Consider the following 19,989-nt stretch of genomic DNA (forward strand, 5'->3'; position numbering starts at 1 on the left):
ACCCAAAATTCCTTTTCCCTTGCAAGGGAGGAGGCCTTTATACTCAGGTTCTCTGTCCTTGCCAGATCAAAGTAAGGCATCATTGGAGTGTTTTTAACCCAAAATTCCTTTTCCCTTGCAAGGGAGGAGGCCTTTATACTCGGGTTCTCTGTCCTTGCCAGATCAAAGTCAGGCATCATTGAGGTGTCTTAAACCCAAGACTCCTTTTCCCTTGCAAGGGAGGAGGCCTTTATACTCAGGTTCTCTGTCCTTGCCAGATCAAAGTAAGGCATCATTGGAGTGTTTTAAACCCAAGATTCCTTTTCCCTTGCAAGGGAGGAGGCCTTTATACTCGGGTTCTCTGTCCTTGCCAGATCAAAGTCAGGCATCATTGAGGTGTCTTAAACCCAAGACTCCTTTTTCCCTTGCAAGGGAGGAGGCCTTTATACTCGGGTTCTCTGTCCTTGCCAGATCAAAGTCTGGCATCATTGGGGTGTCTTAAACCCAAGACTCCTTTTCCCTTGCAAGGGAGGAGGCCTTTATACTCGGGTTCTCTGTCCTTGCCAGATCAAAGTCAGGCATCATTGGGGTGTCTTAAACCCAAGACTCCTTTTCCCTTGCAAGGGAGGAGGCCTTTATACTCGGGTTCTCTGTCCTTGCCAGATCAAAGTCAGGCATCATTGGGGTGTCTTAAACCCAAGACTCCTTTTCCCTTGCAAGGGAGGAGGCCTTTATACTCGGGTTCTCTGTCCTTGCCATTTCAAAGTCAGGCATCATTGGGGTGTCTTAAACCCAAGCCTCCTTTTCCCTTGCAAGGGAAGAGGCCTTTATACTCGGGTTCTCTGTCCTTGCCAGATCAAAGTCAGGCATCATTGGGGTGTCTTAAACCCAAGCCTCCTTTTCCCTTGCAAGGGAGGAGGCCTTTATACTCGGGTTCTCTGTCCTTGCCAGATCAAAGTCAGGCATCATTGGGGTGTCTTAAACCCAAGCCTCCTTTTCCCTTGCAAGGGAGGAGGCCTTTATACTCGGGTTCTCTGTCCTTGCCAGATCAAAGTCAGGCATCATTGGGGTGTCTTAAACCCAAGCCTCCTTTTCCCTTGCAAGGGAGGAGGCCTTTATACTCGGGTTCTCTGTCCTTGCCAGATCAAAGTCAGGCATCATTGGGGTGTCTTAAACCCAAGACTCCTTTTCCCTTGCAAGGGAGGAGGCCTTTATACTCGGGTTCTCTGTCCTTGCCAGATCAAAGTCAGGCATCATTGGGGTGTCTTAAACCCAAGCCTCCTTTTCCCTTGCAAGGGAGGAGGCCTTTATACTCGGGTTCTCTGTCCTTGCCAGATCAAAGTCAGGCATCATTGGGGTGTCTTAAACCCAAGCCTCCTTTTCCCTTGCAAGGGAGGAGGCCTTTATACTCGGGTTCTCTGTCCTTGCCAGATCAAAGTCAGGCATCATTGGGGTGTCTTAAACCCAAGCCTCCTTTTCCCTTGCAAGGGAGGAGGCCTTTATACTCGGGTTCTCTGTCCTTGCCAGATCAAAGTCAGGCATCATTGGGGTGTCTTAAACCCAAGCCTCCTTTTCCCTTGCAAGGGAGGAGGCCTTTATACTCGGGTTCTCTGTCCTTGCCAGATCAAAGTCAGGCATCATTGGGGTGTCTTAAACCCAAGCCTCCTTTTCCCTTGCAAGGGAGGAGGCCTTTATACTCGGGTTCTCTGTCCTTGCCAGATCAAAGTCAGGCATCATTGGGGTGTCTTAAACCCAAGCCTCCTTTTCCCTTGCAAGGGAGGAGGCCTTTATACTCGGGTTCTCTGTCCTTGCGTCATTGGGGTGTCTTAAACCCAAGACTCCTTTTCCCTTGCAAGGGAGGAGGTCTTTATACTCGGGTTCTCTGTCCTTGCTAGATCAAAGTCAGGCATCATTGGGGTGTCTTAAACCCAAGACTCCTTTTCCCTTGCAAGGGAGGAGGCCTTTATACTCGGGTTCTCTGTCCTTGCGTCATTGGGGTGTCTTAAACCCAAGACTCCTTTTCCCTTGCAAGGGAGGAGGTCTTTATACTCGGGTTCTCTGTCCTTGCTAGATCAAAGTCAGGCATCATTGGGGTGTCTTAAACCCAAGCCTCCTTTTCCCTTGCAAGGGAGGAGGCCTTTATACTCGGGTTCTCTGTCCTTGCCAGATCAAAGTCAGGCATCATTGGGGTGTCTTAAACCCAAGACTCCTTTTCCCTTGCAAGGGAGGAGGCCTTTATACTCGGGTTCTCTGTCCTTGCCAGATCAAAGTCAGGCATCATTGGGGTGTCTTAAACCCAAGACTCCTTTTCCCTTGCAAGGGAGGAGGCCTTTATACTCGGGTTCTCTGTCCTTGCCAGATCAAAGTCAGGCATCATTGGGGTGTCTTAAACCCAAGACTCCTTTTCCCTTGCAAGGGAGGAGGCCTTTATACTCGGGTTCTCTGTCCTTGCCAGATCAAAGTCAGGCATCATTGGGGTGTCTTAAACCCAAGCCTCCTTTTCCCTTGCAAGGGAGGAGGCCTTTATACTCGGGTTCTCTGTCCTTGCCAGATCAAAGTCAGGCATCATTGGGGTGTCTTAAACCCAAGCCTCCTTTTCCCTTGCAAGGGAGGAGGCCTTTATACTCGGGTTCTCTGTCCTTGCCAGATCAAAGTCAGGCATCATTGGGGTGTCTTAAACCCAAGCCTCCTTTTCCCTTGCAAGGGAGGAGGCCTTTATACTCGGGTTCTCTGTCCTTGCCAGATCAAAGTCAGGCATCATTGGGGTGTCTTAAACCCAAGCCTCCTTTTCCCTTGCAAGGGAGGAGGCCTTTATACTCGGGTTCTCTGTCCTTGCGTCATTGGGGTGTCTTAAACCCAAGACTCCTTTTCCCTTGCAAGGGAGGAGGTCTTTATACTCGGGTTCTCTGTCCTTGCTAGATCAAAGTCAGGCATCATTGGGGTGTCTTAAACCCAAGCCTCCTTTTCCCTTGCAAGGGAGGAGGCCTTTATACTCGGGTTCTCTGTCCTTGCGTCATTGGGGTGTCTTAAACCCAAGACTCCTTTTCCCTTGCAAGGGAGGAGGCCTTTATACTCGGGTTCTCTGTCCTTGCTAGATCAAAGTCAGGCATCATTGGGGTGTCTTAAACCCAAGACTCCTTTTCCCTTGCAAGGGAGGAGGCCTCTATACTCGGGTTCTCTGTCCTTGCCAGATCAAAGTCAGGCATCATTGGGGTGTCTTAAACCCGAGACTCCTTTTCCCTTGCAAGGGAGGAGGCCTCTATACTCGGGTTCTCTGTCCTTGCCAGATCAAAGTCAGGCATCATTGGGGTGTCTTAAACCCGAGACTCCTTTTCCCTTGCAAGGGAGGAGGCCTTTATACTCGGGTTCTCTGTCCTTGCCAGATCAAAGTCAGGCATCATTGGGGTGTCTTAAACCCAAGACTCCTTTTTCCCTTGCAAGGGAGGAGGCCTTTATACTCGGGTTCTCTGTCCTTGCCAGATCAAAGTCAGGCATCATTGGGGTGTCTTAAACCCAAGACTCCTTTTTCCCTTGCAAGGGAGGAGGCCTTTATACTCGGGTTCTCTGTCCTTGCCAGATCAAAGTCAGGCATCATTGGGGTGTCTTAAACCCAAGACTCCTTTTTCCCTTGCAAGGGAGGAGGCCTTTATACTCGGGTTCTCTGTCCTTGCCAGATCAAAGTCAGGCATCATTGGGGTGTCTTAAACCCAAGACTCCTTTTTCCCTTGCAAGGGAGGAGGCCTTTATACTCGGGTTCTCTGTCCTTGCCAGATCAAAGTCAGGCATCATTGGGGTGTCTTAAACCCAAGACTCCTTTTTCCCTTGCAAGGGAGGAGGCCTTTATACTCGGGTTCTCTGTCCTTGCCAGATCAAAGTCAGGCATCATTGGGGTGTCTTAAACCCAAGACTCCTTTTTCCCTTGCAAGAGAGGAGGCCTTTATACTCGGGTTCTCTGTCCTTGCCAGATCAAAGTCAGGCATCATTGTGGTGTCTTAAACTCAAGACTCCTTTTTCACTTGCAAGGGAGGAGGCCTTTATACTCGGGTTCTCTGTCCTTGCCAGATCAAAGTCAGGCATCATTGTGGTGTCTTAAACTCAAGACTCCTTTTTCACTTGCAAGGGAGGAGGCCTTTATACTCGGGTTCTCTGTCCTTGCCAGATCAAAGTCAGGCACCATTGGGGTGTCTTAAACCCAAGACTCCTTTTTCCCTTGCAAGGGAGGAGGCCTTTATACTCGGGTTCTCTGTCCTTGCCAGATCAAAGTCAGGCATCATTGGGGTGTCTTAAACCCAAGACTCCTTTTTCCCTAGCAAGGGAGGAGGCCTCTATACTCGGGTACTCTGTCCTTGCCAGATCAAAGTCAGGCATCATTGGGGTGTCTTAAACCCAAGACTCCTTTTTCCCTAGCAAGGGAGGAGGCCTCTATACTCGGGTACTCTGTCCTTGCCAGATCAAAGTCAGGCATCATTGGGGTGTCTTAAACCCAAGACTCCTTTTTCCCTTGCAAGGGAGGAGGCCTCTATACTCGGGTTCTCTGTCCTTGCCAGATCAAAGTCAGGCATCATTGGGGTGTCTTAAACCCAAGACTCCTTTTTCCCTAGCAAGGGAGGAGGCCTCTATACTCGGGTTCTCTGTCCTTGCCAGATCAAAGTCAGGCATCATTGGGGTGTCTTAAACCCAAGACTCCTTTTTCCCTAGCAAGGGAGGAGGCCTTTATACTCGGGTTCTCTGTCCTTGCCAGATCAAAGTCAGGCATCATTGGGGTGTCTTAAACCCAAGACTCCTTTTTCCCTAGCAAGGGAGGAGGCCTTTATACTTGGGTTCTCTGTCCTTGCCAGATCAAAGTCAGGCATCATTGGGGTGTCTTAAACCCAAGACTCCTTTCCCCTTGCAAGGGAGGAGGCATTTATACTCGGGTTCTCTGTCCTTGCCAGATCAAAGTCAGGCATCATTGGGGTGTATTAAACCCAAGACTCCTTTTCCCTTGCAAGGGAGGAGGCCTTTATACTCGGGTTCTCTGTCCTTGCCAGATCAAAGTCAGGCATCATTGGGGTGTCTTAAACCCAAGGCTCCTTTTCCCTTGCAAGGGAGGAGGCCTTTATACTCGGGTTCTCTGTCCTTGCCAGATCAAAGTCAGGCATCATTGGGGTGTTTTAAACCCAAAACTCCTTTTCCCTTGCAAGGGAGGAGGCCTTCATACTCGGGTTCTCTGTCCTTGCCAGAGCAAAGTAAGGCATGATTGGGGTGTTTTAAACCCAAAACTCCTTTTCCCTTGCAAGGGAGGAGGCCTTTATACTCGGGTTCTCTGTCCTTGCCAGATCAAAGTCAGGCATCATTGGGGTGTTTTAAACCCAAGATTCCTTTTCCCTTGCAAGGAAGGAGGCCTTTATTCTCGGGTTCTCTGTCCTTGCCAGATCAAAGTCAGGCATGATTAGGGTGTTTTAAACCCAAAACTCCTTTTCCCTTGCAAGGGAGGAGGCCTTTATACTCGGGTTCTCTGTCCTTGCCAGATCAAAGTCAGGCATCATTGGGGTGTTTTAAACCCAAAACTCCTTTTCCCTTGCAAGGGAGGAGGCCTTCATACTCGGGTTCTCTGTCCTTGCCAGATCAAAGTAAGGCATCATTGGGGTGTTTTAAACCCAAAACTCCTTTTCCCTTGCAAGAGAGGAGGCCTTTATACTCGGGTTCTCTGTCCTTGCCAGATCAAAGTCAGGCATCATTGGGGTGTTTTAAACCCAAGATTCCTTTTCCCTTGCAAGGGAGGAGGCCTTTATACTCGGGTTCTCTTTCCTTGCCAGATCAAAGTCAGGCATCATTGGGGTGTTTCAAACCCAAGATTCCTTTTCCCTTGCAAGGGAGGAGGCCTTTATACTCGGGTTCTCTGTCCTTGCCAGATCAAAGTCAGGCATGATTGGGGTGTTTGAAACCCAAGACTCCTTTCCCCTTGCAAGGGAGGAGGCCTTTATAATCACCTCCTGTGACAGTTCTTTCCTCTCAGCATGTACGAGCTGGACTGAAATCGGAGCGGAAACTTCCTTTCCCTAACAGTGACAAAGTAGTGTACTAAAGTCTGTGGAGTGAGTTAGTGTTGGGTATCAGGTGGAGACAGAATGTTGCGTATATACTTGTAACCCAGTACCAAAGAAGCTGGTTAACGATCACATCTTGGTGCGTATAAGAGCAACTAGTGGTTAGCTGTTCTTGTTCTGCTATGCATATGAGGGAGAGAATAGGTGAAAGGTGACCAATTTCCCTACCGTGGGACTTATGTGATCCGGAAGTCATGAGAAGAATGAGCATGAACTGACAGATAATCAAATTCCCAAACATGGTCACATGAGGGAATGCCTCGACGTTCGTAAAAGTGAGAAGACCGACTGTTGGTCCCTTCTGCCTGTGTGCACTAGAACTTCACCACAAGCCAGCCTCTTCCCCTTCGGGACCAGAATATTTTTTAAGGAGAGGGACCAAGATGTACCTAGAGCATCCTAAGGAAAGGAGAGGAAGATGGCATTGCCCTACAGTGCCTATTTTCAGTCTGATTCAAGATCAAGCACCAGTAGTGGGAGTGTACATTTCTGTATTGCGTACCAAAACATCTTTCCTGGCTTGGTCATTTCTCGGTACTGCACCGTTTCTCTCACGCATAAGCTAAGAGAGATCGGTTGGGGTATCATGCAACTACTGTCAGTCCATCTTCCTAAACTTCTCAGATGATGATTTCTAGGAAGTAGCTGCATCTGAAGAATCAAATGAGGAAGAACTAGAAGAGGACAAGGAGCACACATGCTACCTCTTGCCAACCTTCTTTGGCACCAAGGGCAAGGAGGGCAACAATGGCCCTCCTACGGAGGAAAAGCCACAGGGGCCTCTACAACAACAGATGAGACAGCACAGGCCAGTGCTTAAACAGGAGTTGCAGGAGATGGGTTAAGTCACAGCAGGGGAAGCTTTGTAAATCCCAGCAGCAGCCAACACTTGGCAGCATTCCTGGCGATGGAGCATCTGCTATACTCAAGGAAGGCCAAACCTTCATAGGTGAAGGTTGTCATTTTTGGCCTGCCCAATCACAAGAAACCATTAAGGCATAAGAGGAGGATTACTACCTTTACTAAGAGATGGTAATACTTTCCCTGAGGATCACCCAAGGGGCTAGCTGAGGTCTCCCCCTCCCCTTGCAAAATCCTCCAGAGGACCCAGCCCTAGAGGAACATGAGGGAGACACATCAAATCAGGAAACACTTGAAGAAAAGGACCTATAAACTTTTTTCAACTAATTTCAGTGTATTTTGGTCTCCTTTTTGTCGAACTTCACCCACTTGTCAAAAAAAGAGAATGGGTGCTCCCTTCTAAAAATACTCCAAATATGAGGTTTAACGGCAGAATTATGACAAAACTACCCCATTTTTACCAGGTTTACCTAAACACAACCGTACGTCTGCAAATTTATCAAATCATTTTGAAAAGAGAAAGCAAAGAAATTAAGAGCCAAAATTTCATATGCTGGAAGAGTACTTATGGCAAAAGTGTTAATCTTATCATCAGTAATTATAGCTACTTCATTGAATCTTAGCTGCCATTAGAGCTTCGCTGAAGTCATGCTCTATTAAATGACTCTGGTTTGTATTCAAGTAGGAACAAACACAAGTGAGGTTCAATTTCATAATGATAATCTTACCAGAGCACAAAAATAATGAAAGCATGCACTCCCTGAAGGAAAGTGTAAAGTAAATCAAAACAAGATATTAAAATTCATGGAATCTTACCTGCCCAAATATATTTGAAAATGAAATTTTAATGTACTTACCAAGACAAAAAAACCTGTAGACGAACAAACTTTCAGGGTTAAAGTCAAATATCGTCACAATCCAAGATATGTCCACCTCTTCCTTTGGTTGCAATGGGTTGTCCCTGGCAGCATGTCATTGTACATATACATAATCATTATAACCATTTGCTGTAGGAATGAAAAGGGCTAGACAGTTGCTTTTTCTTAACCACCTGTGCAGGTCCCTCAATTCCTAATTACCCTGACAAATATTTTTCATTTTCTTTCTTCAAACTTCCAACCATTTTCCCTTCTACAAAATAACTAATGGCTTTTGTCTATCTCTTCTCTAAGAAAATGATGATAAAAAATGCTACCAAGGACCATGGACGCAATATTTTCTAGACGTATGCCTATTTTAAAAATGATTGCATATACACGCACACAAAATTGCATGTACAGTACACACAAAATGTAATACTAGATACAGTACAATACATTATCCATAGAAACATATAAACTCATCAAATATTTACAGCTTATTAATTTGAAACATGCAGATAGAGTAGTACAATATTTCATTGCTTCCAGAGAAATTCTGTGAATCACAAGAGTCTGTCTGTCTGTCTGTATAGATTGCCTTACCTTGTGTAAGACCCAGGCTCTTGCTTTTGGGCAGCCCAGAAATCACAAGAGTCTAATTTGTACAGTATTTGTCCACCAAAAATGCACATACTGAGAAAAAGTTTTGCTTGCAGACCAATACAATCCTTGTACAGTATATCAATTTAAATTTTTCATGCTCATATACTGATATTGTTGTATTCATTTGTATCTTGAATAGTTGCAAGATCTATTATTGTAGATAGACATTCTACATCAAATCTAGGCAACCTTTCTGGGACTGAGAATTACTCAAGAATACCTCAAAACTACTCCTGCTATATGAGGATTTACCTATTTGTACATCATCATCTCCCACGCCTATTGATGCAAATGGCCTCGTTTAGATTTTGCCAGTCGTCTCTATCTTGAGCTTTTAATTCAATACTTCTCCATTCATTATCTCCTACTTTGCACTTCATAGTCGTCAGCCATGTAGGCCTGGGTCTTCAAATTCTTCTAGTGCCTTATGGAGCCCAGCTGAACGTTTGGTGAATTAATCTCTCTTGGGGAGTGCAAAGAGGATGCCCAAATCATCTCCATTTACCACTCATCATGATCTTGTCCATATATGACACTCAAGTAATCTCTCTTGCATTTTCATCTCTAATCCCGTCATGCCATTTAACTCCCAAACTCCTTCTGAGAGCTTTGTTCTCAAATCTACTAAATCTATTGGAGATTGTTTCATTGTCATACCATGACTCGTGTCCATAGAGTAACACCGATCTCACTAAACTGATATAGTCTGATTTTTATATATAATTTCAGGCAATTTGATTTCCAAATTTTACTTAACCTAGCCATTGTCTGATTTACTTTTTTCAATCACTAAACTCTAATTCTAAAGACCCTCCATTGGAGATCATAGTTCCTAGATAGTTCAATAATTCTACCTCATTAATCTTTTCTCCTTCCAATGATATTTTATCTTCCATTACATACTCCGTTCTCATCATCTCTGTCATTCTTCTATATATCTTCAGCCCAACCTCGTGTGATATTTCATGCATTCTGGTAAGAAATCATTGCAAATCTTGCGGTGTTCTGCTAACACGGACAGCATACTCTAGGTCTGCTAAATTCTGATCACCAATCCAGTCCAACCCTTTTCCACCATCTCCGACTGTTCTATGCATTACAAAATCCATGAGGAGGATAAACAACATACGTGACAACACATTCCCTTGGAGTACTCCGCTGTTCACTGGCAATTCATTTGATAAGACTCCATTAACTTTGCACTTACTATGCTCATGAACAGACTTAATCAAATTTACATATTTAAGAGGAATTCCATGAACACCCAGGACTCTCCATAAAATTGGTTGGTGCACACTTTCAAAGGCTTTTTCATAGTCCACAAATGTCATCAAAAGTGGATTTCTATATTCTACACATTGCTGTACAACATGTCTCACAATGAAAATTTGGTCAGTGCAATTTCTACCTTTTCTAAATCCTGCTTGTTCATCTCTAAGCTTTTCATATATCTTTCTCTCCAGTCTCTTTAGAATAAGCATACTATATATTTTCATAACAACTGACCTAAGTGTTATGCCTCTGTACTTGTTGCAATCAGTCAGGTCTCCCTTTTTTGATATTTTCACCAACACTCCTAATGCCCATTCTTCAGGTTTTGCCTCCTCATACCACATTCTACATAATAATCTTTTAAGTTGTCTGAGTCACTTCATTTTTGGCCAGTATCATCTCGGCAGTTATTCCATCGTATCCAGGGGCTCTCCATCTCTCTAGTTTTTTAGGATAGCTTCGATTTCAAACACACTGAATTCATTTATGAGCACATCAAGGTCTTCATCTGCTTCAGGTATATCAATTAAATTATTCCCTTAATATCTCCTATTCATAACCTCACTAAAGTGTTCCATCCAACGTTATCTTTCTTCATCTTCTGTTGTTATAACAGATCCATCTCTCTTTTTGATGGGTACATGCTTCTTCTTCTTTGCCCCAGTTGAGATTTCATCAAAAATTCTATGAGAAATTCTTACACCATAGCCACTTCCTGAATTCATAGCTTCGTCAGCCTCATCTGCTTTACTGTCTAAATATTCTCTCCACTCATTCCCGGCTTTTCTTTTGACCTCGCTATCAATACTGAAATACTTAGCATGCTATACCTTGTAATTTTCATTCCTTCCTCAAAAACTTTCAAAAACCACTTTCTGTCTTTGTCTACTTTTTACAGTATCCCAAGTATCCTTTGATATCCATGGCTTTCTCCTTGTAACTGCGTGTCCCAAGACTTCACTACCAAGTGACTGATATATGTTCTTAATATCGCACCATTCTTCATTAATTGTCTGCTTTTTGTCAAAGTCTAAGACTACAAATTGATTCCAACATTCAATTGCAAATATTTCTCTGTGCTCTTCTTCTAAAAGCTTAGTTGTATCAAACCTAGGTTGTAAATGCCACATGGTGAAGTCCACGTATACTTGTGGATGTTCTAGTGTTGAAAGAGAGTACCGAAATGTCCTCCATTTTCATTTGAAACTTTGCCAAGACCCTCGACACCCATCACATTCTCTATCCCTTGATTATTCCTTCCAACTTTAGCATTTAAGTCGCCAATCCAACTTTAAATGCGTGTGTTAGAAATGAGGTTATCTTCTCAAGAGATAATTTTCAGTTTTGTGTCGAGTTGTATTTGATTTTGTTGCATTTTGTTGAGAAAAAATAAAATATACTGTATATATTTTATTTTTAACATTAAATTCTTCACAACCAAATTGTATGAATTTATTAAAACTACGGTAAAAAAAGGTTGAACTATTAACAGATGTGGGTATGCTTATAATGGCTTATCGAGAATCTAGATGGTTTTTTTGAAAAGTAAATGTGTTGGTGACTCAACATGAGGCGTAACTGCAGTAGTATAATACATCAAATTAATAAGTCCAAAGCAGAGATACTTGTTAACAAAAAGCTGTGTACAACAGCTTATAAAAACCCAGAAATTATACAAAAAGAAAATATACTATACCTGTAATAGAAAACAGTAAAATGCATTTCTTTAGTATAAAATTTATTATCTTTATATGAAATATAAACACCCTACTTTACGATATTTCTGAGACTTTTCTGTTGCGAAATTAGGTTTTCTTATAGTTGGCTTTGATGATTTCTAAAAGTTTGCTTCCCAAGGCTTCATCCTGAAACAGAAAAAAATATGAAATCCTTCTTGAGAATACCCATTTTTTTTCTTTTTTTTTTCTTTTTTTTTATATAAAACTACTGATCTGTAAACTGTTTCTAGACAAGAAACCTGGAAATACTACAAAAAATGGGAAAGATGAAGACACAGGCCTGGCAGGTATCCAGGAAAATAGAGCACAGGATAGAAGAGAGTAGAAAGAAACTGTACTTTGCAAGAGCTGTTTTCACAATGCTAATATTTTTCATTGACGAATAATAATTATTGACCTAATCTGATTCTACATACAGTCAAACCTCTCGATACGAAAAATGCTTACGAAATTTTCACTCTACGAAACGAGATGCGAAAAATTTTGTCTCACATCATGAAAAATGTTTCGGACAACGAAAGGAGTTACGGTGCGAGAGCCCGACCGTGTCCGAGACTGATTTTAAAATTCGCGAGCCAACAGCCCATAAACTCGCTACCATCCTCCCGTGCTCCCATTGGTTATCTCCCTACTTGGATGCTAGTTACCAACCTAAGATCCTGCTCTCCTATTGGTCAGCATCTACTCAAATGTATCCCATCATGCATCTACGCACTGGCGTTCCTATGTCTTTACATTTCGGCAGCGGTATCGCATCCATTGACTCAGTGTTTGTGATTTCGCTCTCGTAACAATTGTACCGCATCGTGTGTGATATTACGTTACATCATTAGCCATGGGTTCCAAGAAAGTTGCTGATGTCAAGGGAAAGATGAGGATGATGCCTTCCATGGAAAGATGGAAATAATCAAGAAATACGAGGCTGGCATGAGGGTAAGTGTGATCGTGAAGGAATATGTCCAAAATCTGTCTACGATAGGAACGATCCTGAGGCAGAAGGAAGCTATCAAAGCAGCAACACCTTTTAAGGGCTTGACTGTTTGGACAATTATTTTAAGAAATAAGAGGCCTTCAGTAGAAGCAGACCAAGCACCAGCTAAAAAACAAAAGAAAAATAGCTGTGATGAAGAAAATATGTAATGTAATTAAATTTAGAAAAAAAAAAAAATTATTTTAAGTTTATAGTAAAGGTAATTGTTAATATTTCCTGCCATTTGTAAATGTGGGTTCTAAAATTAAGAGTTAATATTTTCTGTCATTTATACATCCGTTTTTTAAAGTTAATTGTTTACATTTTCTGCCACCTGTTAACGTTTTCCGCCGTTTTTCATCCTCCTCTACCGCCCCGCACTTCGCTCTCGGACATCGCCTCACTCCGAAGGTAAGGCTCCACATTTTTGTTACTGTATATTTACTGTTTGCTCTAATTTTACACTTCTTTTACAGGTTACCAATGGTTAATTTCTTATTGAATGATCCAAATACAGTACCTGTCATACATTTAGTACTGTTTAGTGGTTAGTATCCTTTTTATAATCATTTAATGTGATGTTTTTGTATGGTCTGAAACAAATTACGCTATTTACATGTAGAAGGCGACTCTCAAGACAAAAAAATCTCTTTACGAAAGCCATTACAGAACCAATTAATCTCGTGTTGTGAGGCTAAGAATCCATTAGGTAACAACTGATGGAGTGAAACTCAAATAAAAATCTAAAGATAACTTTGAAACAGATCAGTAAACAGCATAGATCATTTGTTTATAAAAGTGTGCTGTCTCGAATAAGAAGTTTATAACTAAGTATTTCAAATGTAGTTTAGTAGTCAAAGAATGGAACTGAAAAGCAGTACAATTAGGTATACAAAAACTTAAAAAAGAGCAAAGGAGAAATATAGCAATTCATGGTGAATAAGCTTCTTTCCAAATTGTGTATCACGATTATTAAAATGAATACAAAGACAGGCCCTCTCAAAAGTGATTTAGTGATATCAATGAAATAATGCAAAATATAAAACATTAAATTTCCAAATTAAATGTCATAAAAAGGTAAAAAAGAGTAACGTATTTCCCATGTCATAGGCCGCTAAAAGTAGTAAGATGTTCAATTAAATTAGCAAAATGGAGTTTTTATGATAAAACAAAGTTTTATGAATACTTACCTGGCAGTTATATATATATACAGTGAACCCTCGCTACTTCGCGGTTCGACCATCGCGGATTCACCACTTCGCGGATTTTTTCCATAACCCATATATATACAGTATATATATATATATATATATATATGTATGCATATATATATATATATATATATATATATATATATATATACATATATATATATATATATATATATATACATATATATATATATATATATATATATATATATATATATATATATATATATATATATATATATATATATATATATCTAAAGTAGGAAGATGTGATGTAGTTCTAAGGGAAAAGTATGGGAAATATGTCTGGGTAATAAGCAAAGCTCTACCTCCAGTTTGTTTCTACATTATGATCAGAGATAAATGTAAACAAAACATTGGTTGCCATTTTTTATCGTGCTTTTTAGCATGTTTAGGAAATGCATGATATAAAATCACCTTTAATATTTGTGCCTGTTTTAGTTTAGGGTACTGCAGTACATGCATTAAGTGTTCTGTACATTAAAGGGTAGTTTGTTAACAGTACTACGTACAAGGGAAGGTTTTAAAAGTCTGAATATACATGTTGAATAAATAGGTAAATATGGTGTCACTACTTCGCGGATTTTCACCTATCGCGGCCGCGACTGGAACCTATCTACCGCGATAAACGAGGGTTCACTGTAGCTGAGTCTCTGACTGCGGCAGAATTTAATCGAAAATCGCGGCAACCGCCTTGTGGTGGTTGTGTGGTTAGATGGTTAACAACCCTTACAGGGTGGTACTTGGAATCATTCCCATTTTCTGTTCCTCAGATTATCTTTGCCCGACCTGTCTCCTGAGGGGAGGTGGGTGGGCTTTAAAATATATATATAACTGCCAGGTAAGTATTCATAAAACTTTGTTTTATCATAAAAACTCCATTTTTATGAATAGAACTTACCTGGCAGTTATATATATATATAGCTGATTCACACATTTGGAGGAGGGAAACAGACAGAAAAAACATAGTTGGGGAAACAACAAAAGAGTTTTAGGAGAACAAACACCTTGATTCCTTACCTGCTAAGGTAGCTGACTTCAAAGGTAACTGCCTCTAGAGTCGCTTTCCCTTAGGAGTGTTCAGCCAGGAGTAGACCTGCTACGCTGCAAACAACTCAATCGAGTCTGTCAAAGGGGTAGGACCAACAACTTGACCTAGACTTCAGAAAACTACCTTCCCATATAAAAAACCTGCAACCTTACTAAAGCTAACCATCTAACCTTGCAGAAATAGATATAAACTATCTATCTGGACTGAGGGAACCGTACCACAGGACGAGGACCTCAGACAACCATAAAAAAAAAAAACACAAACCCATATACAAGTACATAAACTAAGGTTGAGTGGGGGTAGTAACTCCTTTGCCTAATACAGAAGCCGCAGCTACGTATGGGCCCAAGGTATAACACTTGTCATAGTCCACTCTTACCTCTCTGAGGTAATGAGAAGCGAAGACAGAGTTGCTCCTCCAGAACGTTGCGTCCATGATCTGCTTAACTGACATATTTTCCCGGTATGCCAGCGAAGCAGCAATGGCCCTTACTTCGTGAGCCCGTACTTTTAACAGGGCAAAGTTTTCTTCCTCACAAAAGAGGTGGGCTTCCCTAATAGTTTCCCTCAGGAAAAAGGACAAAGCGTTCTTTGACAGGGGTTTTTGAGGATCCTTCACTGAACACCATAAGGAGTTGGAAGCACCCCTCACGCTCTTAGTGTGGGCCAAATAAGCCTTGAGAGCCTTAACCGGGCAGAGGAGGCTTTCCTGTTCCTGACCTACTAGATTCGTGAGGATAGGGACTTCAAAAGTCCTAGGCCAGGGTTTCGAAGGGTTCTCATTCTTGGCGAGAAAGTCGAACCTCAAGGAACAAACCGCTCCATTTAGGGTGAAGCCTACACGCTTCTCGATTGCCTGGACCTCGCTGATCCTCCTGGCAGTCGCTAGAGACAAAAGGAAGAGGGTTTTCTTAGTCACATCTCGCAGAGAAGCTTGCGAGATAGGCTCAAACTTCCTGGAGCACAAAAACTTAAGCACCACATCCAGGTTCCAAGATGGGGGCCTTAAGTGCACCTGCTTCGTTGTCTCAAAAGACCTAATGAGGTCCTGCAAGTCCTTATTCTGAGATAACTCTAAGCCTCTATGCCTAAAGACGGTTGAGAGCATGCTCCTGTATCCTTTAATGGTAGATACAGCCAGCTTAGCATCCTGCCTGAGGTACAAAAGAAAGTCTGCAATCTGGCTCAGAGAGGTAGAGGACGAGGAAACCTTGCGCCTCCTGCACCAAGCTCTAAAGGTCTCCCACTTTGACTGGTAGACTCTTTGTGAAGAGATCCTCCTTGCCCTGGCAATAGCTTTCGCCGCTTGGGCCGAAAAGCCTCGAGATCTAACGAGCTTCTCGACAGTCTGAAGGCAGTCAGATTGAGAGCGAGGGGGTTTTGGTGAAATCTCTCGAAGTGGGGTTGTCTGAAAAGATCTGGACTTGCCGGGAGTCCTCTTGGAAAGTCCATCAGTAACCCTACCACTTCGGTGAACCATTCCCTCGCAGGCCAGAATGGAGCCACTAGGGTCATTCGTCCCGAATCGAGGAGAGCGAACTTCCTGACAACCAGATTGATGATCTTGAACGGGGGAAAGGCATACATGTCCAGCCCCGTCCAATCCATCAAGAAGGCGTCCACTGCAACAGCTTCCTCGTCCGGGACTAGGGAGCAGTAGTTGGGGATCCTCTTGTTTAGACCGGAGGCGAAAAGGTCTATTACTGGTCTGCCCCACAACTTCCAGAGGCTCCGACAGACATGTGAGTTGAGAGCCCACTCTGTAGGAAGGACCTGTCCCCTCCTGCTGAGCATGTCTGCCCTGATGTTTCTCTGCCCTTGAACAAACCTTGTCAACAGCTGGGTCTCGTTCTCGTTCGCCCAGAGGAGAAGCTCTCTCGCAGTTGAGAACAGGGAGAGGGAGTGAGTTCCCCCTTGCTTCCTTATGTACGCGAGAGCTGTGGTGTTGTCGGAATTGATCTCCACAGTCTTTCCCGAGACCGAGGTTTTGAAGGCCTTGAGCCCTAACAAAATGGCCATCAATTCCTTCCAGTTGATATGCCAACTGACCTGACTCCCTTCCCAAATACCTGAGACCTCTTTGTTCCCTAGTGTTGCTCCCCAGCCTGACTCGGACGCGTCTGAGAATAACACTAGGTCGGGGTTCTTCTTGAACAAGGAGATCCCTTTTCCCAACAGAGCTGGGTCCAGCCACCACATCAAAAGATCCTTGATCTCTGTCGGAATGGGAAAAGAAAAAGTGTCCTCCCGGATCTTTCTGTTCCAAACCCTTGCGAGGAAGTGTTGCAGAGGCCTTAGGTGCAGTCTCCCCAAAGGGACAAACTGCTCCAGGGAGGATAGAGTTTCCAGCAGACTCATCCACTCCTTCGCTGAGCATTCCTGCTTCCTCAAAAAGTCTTTGACTTTGTCCAGGCACCTGGTCTGCCTCTCCTGGGAGGGAGAAGCCTGAAAAAGAACTGAATTCAGAACTATCCCCAAATAGAGAATAGTCTGATTCGGCTCGGTCTGAGACTTCCCCCAGTTGACGATGAGTCCCAGGTCCTGAGTGATCGTATAAGTTTTGATTAGGTCCTCCAGACATTTCTCTTTCGACTGTGACCGGATCAGCCAGTCGTCTAGATAGGAGACCCTTATCCCCTCCTGGTGTAACCAGCCTGCCACATTCGCCATAAGTCTGGTGAAGACTTGGGGAGCTGTGCTGAGACCGAAGCAAAGTGCCCTGAACTGGAAGCACTTGCCCTGGAACACAAACCTCAGATATCTCCTCGAAGACGGATGAATGGGGACGTGAAAATAAGCGTCCTGCAGGTCGAGAGAAACCATCCAGTCTCCCGGACGAACTGCAGCCAGCACTGACTGAGTCGTCTCCATGGAGAACTTTGTTTTCTCCACGAAGGCGTTCAGAGAGCTGACATCTAGGACTGGTCTCCATCCACCTGAGTTCTTGGGAACCAGAAACAGGCGATTGTAAAAGCCTGGTGAGGCAAGGTCTTGAACTGGCTCTATTGCTCCCTTGACCAACATCTGGTCGACTAGCTCCAGAAGAGCCTCTCGTTTCCCCGCGTCGGTGTACTGAGCCACTAAGGCCAGGGGAGAGTCTGAGAGAGGTGGTTTCTTTAAAAAGGGGATCTTGTAACCTTCCTTGACGACTGAGAGGAACCAGGTGTCCGCCCCTCTCCTTTCCCAAGACTGCCAAAAACGAGACAGTCTTGCCCCTACTGGTGTCTGGAGGACTTCCATCTCATTTTTTGGACCGGGGCCTAAACGCACCCCTGCTGGTCCTTGGCCCTGACTCTTGTCTTCTCCCCCTAAAATCCGCTCTCGAGGAGATCCTGCCCCGAAAGGGCTGTTGAAACTTCTTCTCCTCCTTCTTCAGAGGAGCAGGAGCAACAGGTAAGGTCTTTCTAGCCGACCGAGACAAAAGGTCCTGAGTAGCCTTCTGAGCCAGAGAAAGGGAGATATCTCTGACCAGAGCTTCAGGAAAAAGATGACGAGAAAAAAGGGCGTAAAGCAGCTCCGACTTCTGGGCAACAGTCACAGATCTAGAGGTGAAGGAGCACAAAAGGGCCCTCTTCTTTAAGACCCCTGCTGAGAAAAGGGAAGCCAATTCATTAGCTCCATCCCTTAGAGCTTTGTCCATGCAGGACATGATACTCGTCAGGTCCTTCGTGTCCTCCAGGAGTTCAGACTTCCTGGCCAGAGTCCCGAGAGACCAGTCCAGGAAGCTGAAAACCTCAAAAACCCTGAAAATTCCCTTGACGAGGTGATCAAGCTCCGACATGGACCACATCACCTTGGCAGAGTTTAAAGCATGCCTTCTTGCCGAGTCCACAAGAGCCGAGAAGTCACCTTGGGAGGAGGCAGGCACTCCTAACCCCAAAGGTTCCCCTGTCTCATACCACATACCGGCCTTGGAAGCGAGCCGAGATGGTGGAAAAGAAAAGGTGGTCTTGACAGCTTGTCTCTGTTCCTTCATCCAATCATCCACCTTAGCGAGAGCTTTCCTGGCCGAAATTGAAAGTTTCATTTTGATGAAGGCCGAAGACTTAGTAGCTTTCTTCCTCGTAAATTGAGACTGAGGAGAACGAGGGGCCGAAGGTTGAAATTCCTCCCCATAAAGTTCCAAAAGAGAGCGAGAAAGAACCTTGTAATCGCTAGAAGAGTCAGCAGGTTTTTCTTCCTCTTCCGAAATATCTTCGAGGTCCTGCTCAAGGATAACATCCCGAAGAGTTGGGCTGCCAGCAGTCTGGCAGCGAGAGCTGTCTGAATCCTGGCGCCGAGCGCCGCTAACATCCAGTCGGCGAGAGGCGGTATCGTCACGATGACGAGCAGCGGTATCGTCACAATGACGAGAGGCAGTATCGTCACGATGACGAGAAACGGAAGCGTCCTGAAGATGCAGGCTGCCGTCGCCTTGAAAATGCAGACTGCATTCATCCTGTTTCCTAAGAAACGAGGCAGTAACGTCCAGGCGTTTCGAAAGGGAAACGGAATCGTCACGGCGCCGAGAACGAGAGGCAGTATCGTCCTGGCGGCGGGAGGGGGGGGAAAGGAAATTCCTGGCAGCGTGCCGATGAAGAGGGTGGACGTTGTCGTACGGCCGACGAAGTGCGCAGAGGTTTCTTGGGAGAGATACTAAAATCTCTCTTAGAAGAAGATCTCTTAACAGGCAAAGAGACGTCCTTACGTCTGACGGACTGAGAAGGGTGGCTGAAAGCTTTAACTAACGATGAAAGTTGTTCCTGCATAACAACCATGAAAGCTTTAGCCACCTCCGCTGGCTCTCGCGGTGCCGAAGACGGCAGTTGTCGTACGGCTTGACTGGGAGCGCTGGCAGAAGCAGCAGGGAGTCTAGCAGGATTAACTGGGCTAAGGACTCTCTGTTTCGCCCTTTTAACAGGAACATCAAAATCGTCTTCCGAAGGATCAGGGTCTCTGCTACTCGAACCGGGAGAGGGAGAACGAGACTGCACGTCCCGGTTCCACCCTCTCTTCATTGGTCTTGATTCGTAACGCCAATTATGTCTGGGAGAACGATCAGGCGAAGACACAAACGTATCCGACACGCCTTTCCTACGGCGGTCAAGAGCAGCCTGGGAGATCGCAACAGGACTGTCTGAGGCGACGACTGACCGAGGATAAGCACCTCTCACCCCCCTTTCGGCTTTCGACGTACCTTCTCCCTTGGTCCTGGGAGCTTGGTAGAGGTCTAGACCTAGGGGTATGACAGATTCGATCAGTCGCCACCTCCACTGCACTTTCACAAGCACTAA

At 44.3% G+C, this 19,989-nt stretch overlaps 1 protein-coding gene across 1 annotated transcript in view; it reads right to left on the bottom strand.

Moving 5' to 3' along the window:
- Positions 1 to 11,445: 11,445 nt before the first annotated feature.
- Positions 11,446 to 19,989, bottom strand: part of IntS11 (integrator complex subunit 11) — a 107,457-nt gene continuing 98,913 nt past the window's right edge. Inside the window, exon 14 of the mRNA XM_068356612.1 lies at positions 11,446 to 11,589. Coding sequence (XP_068212713.1) covers positions 11,530 to 11,589 — 60 coding nt within the window. The 3' untranslated portion in view covers positions 11,446 to 11,529. The remainder of the gene's footprint in view (positions 11,590 to 19,989) is intronic.

The sequence above is a fragment of the Palaemon carinicauda genome, chromosome 32 (genome assembly GCF_036898095.1).
Source record: "Palaemon carinicauda isolate YSFRI2023 chromosome 32, ASM3689809v2, whole genome shotgun sequence".
Lineage (NCBI taxonomy): Eukaryota > Metazoa > Arthropoda > Malacostraca > Decapoda > Palaemonidae > Palaemon > Palaemon carinicauda.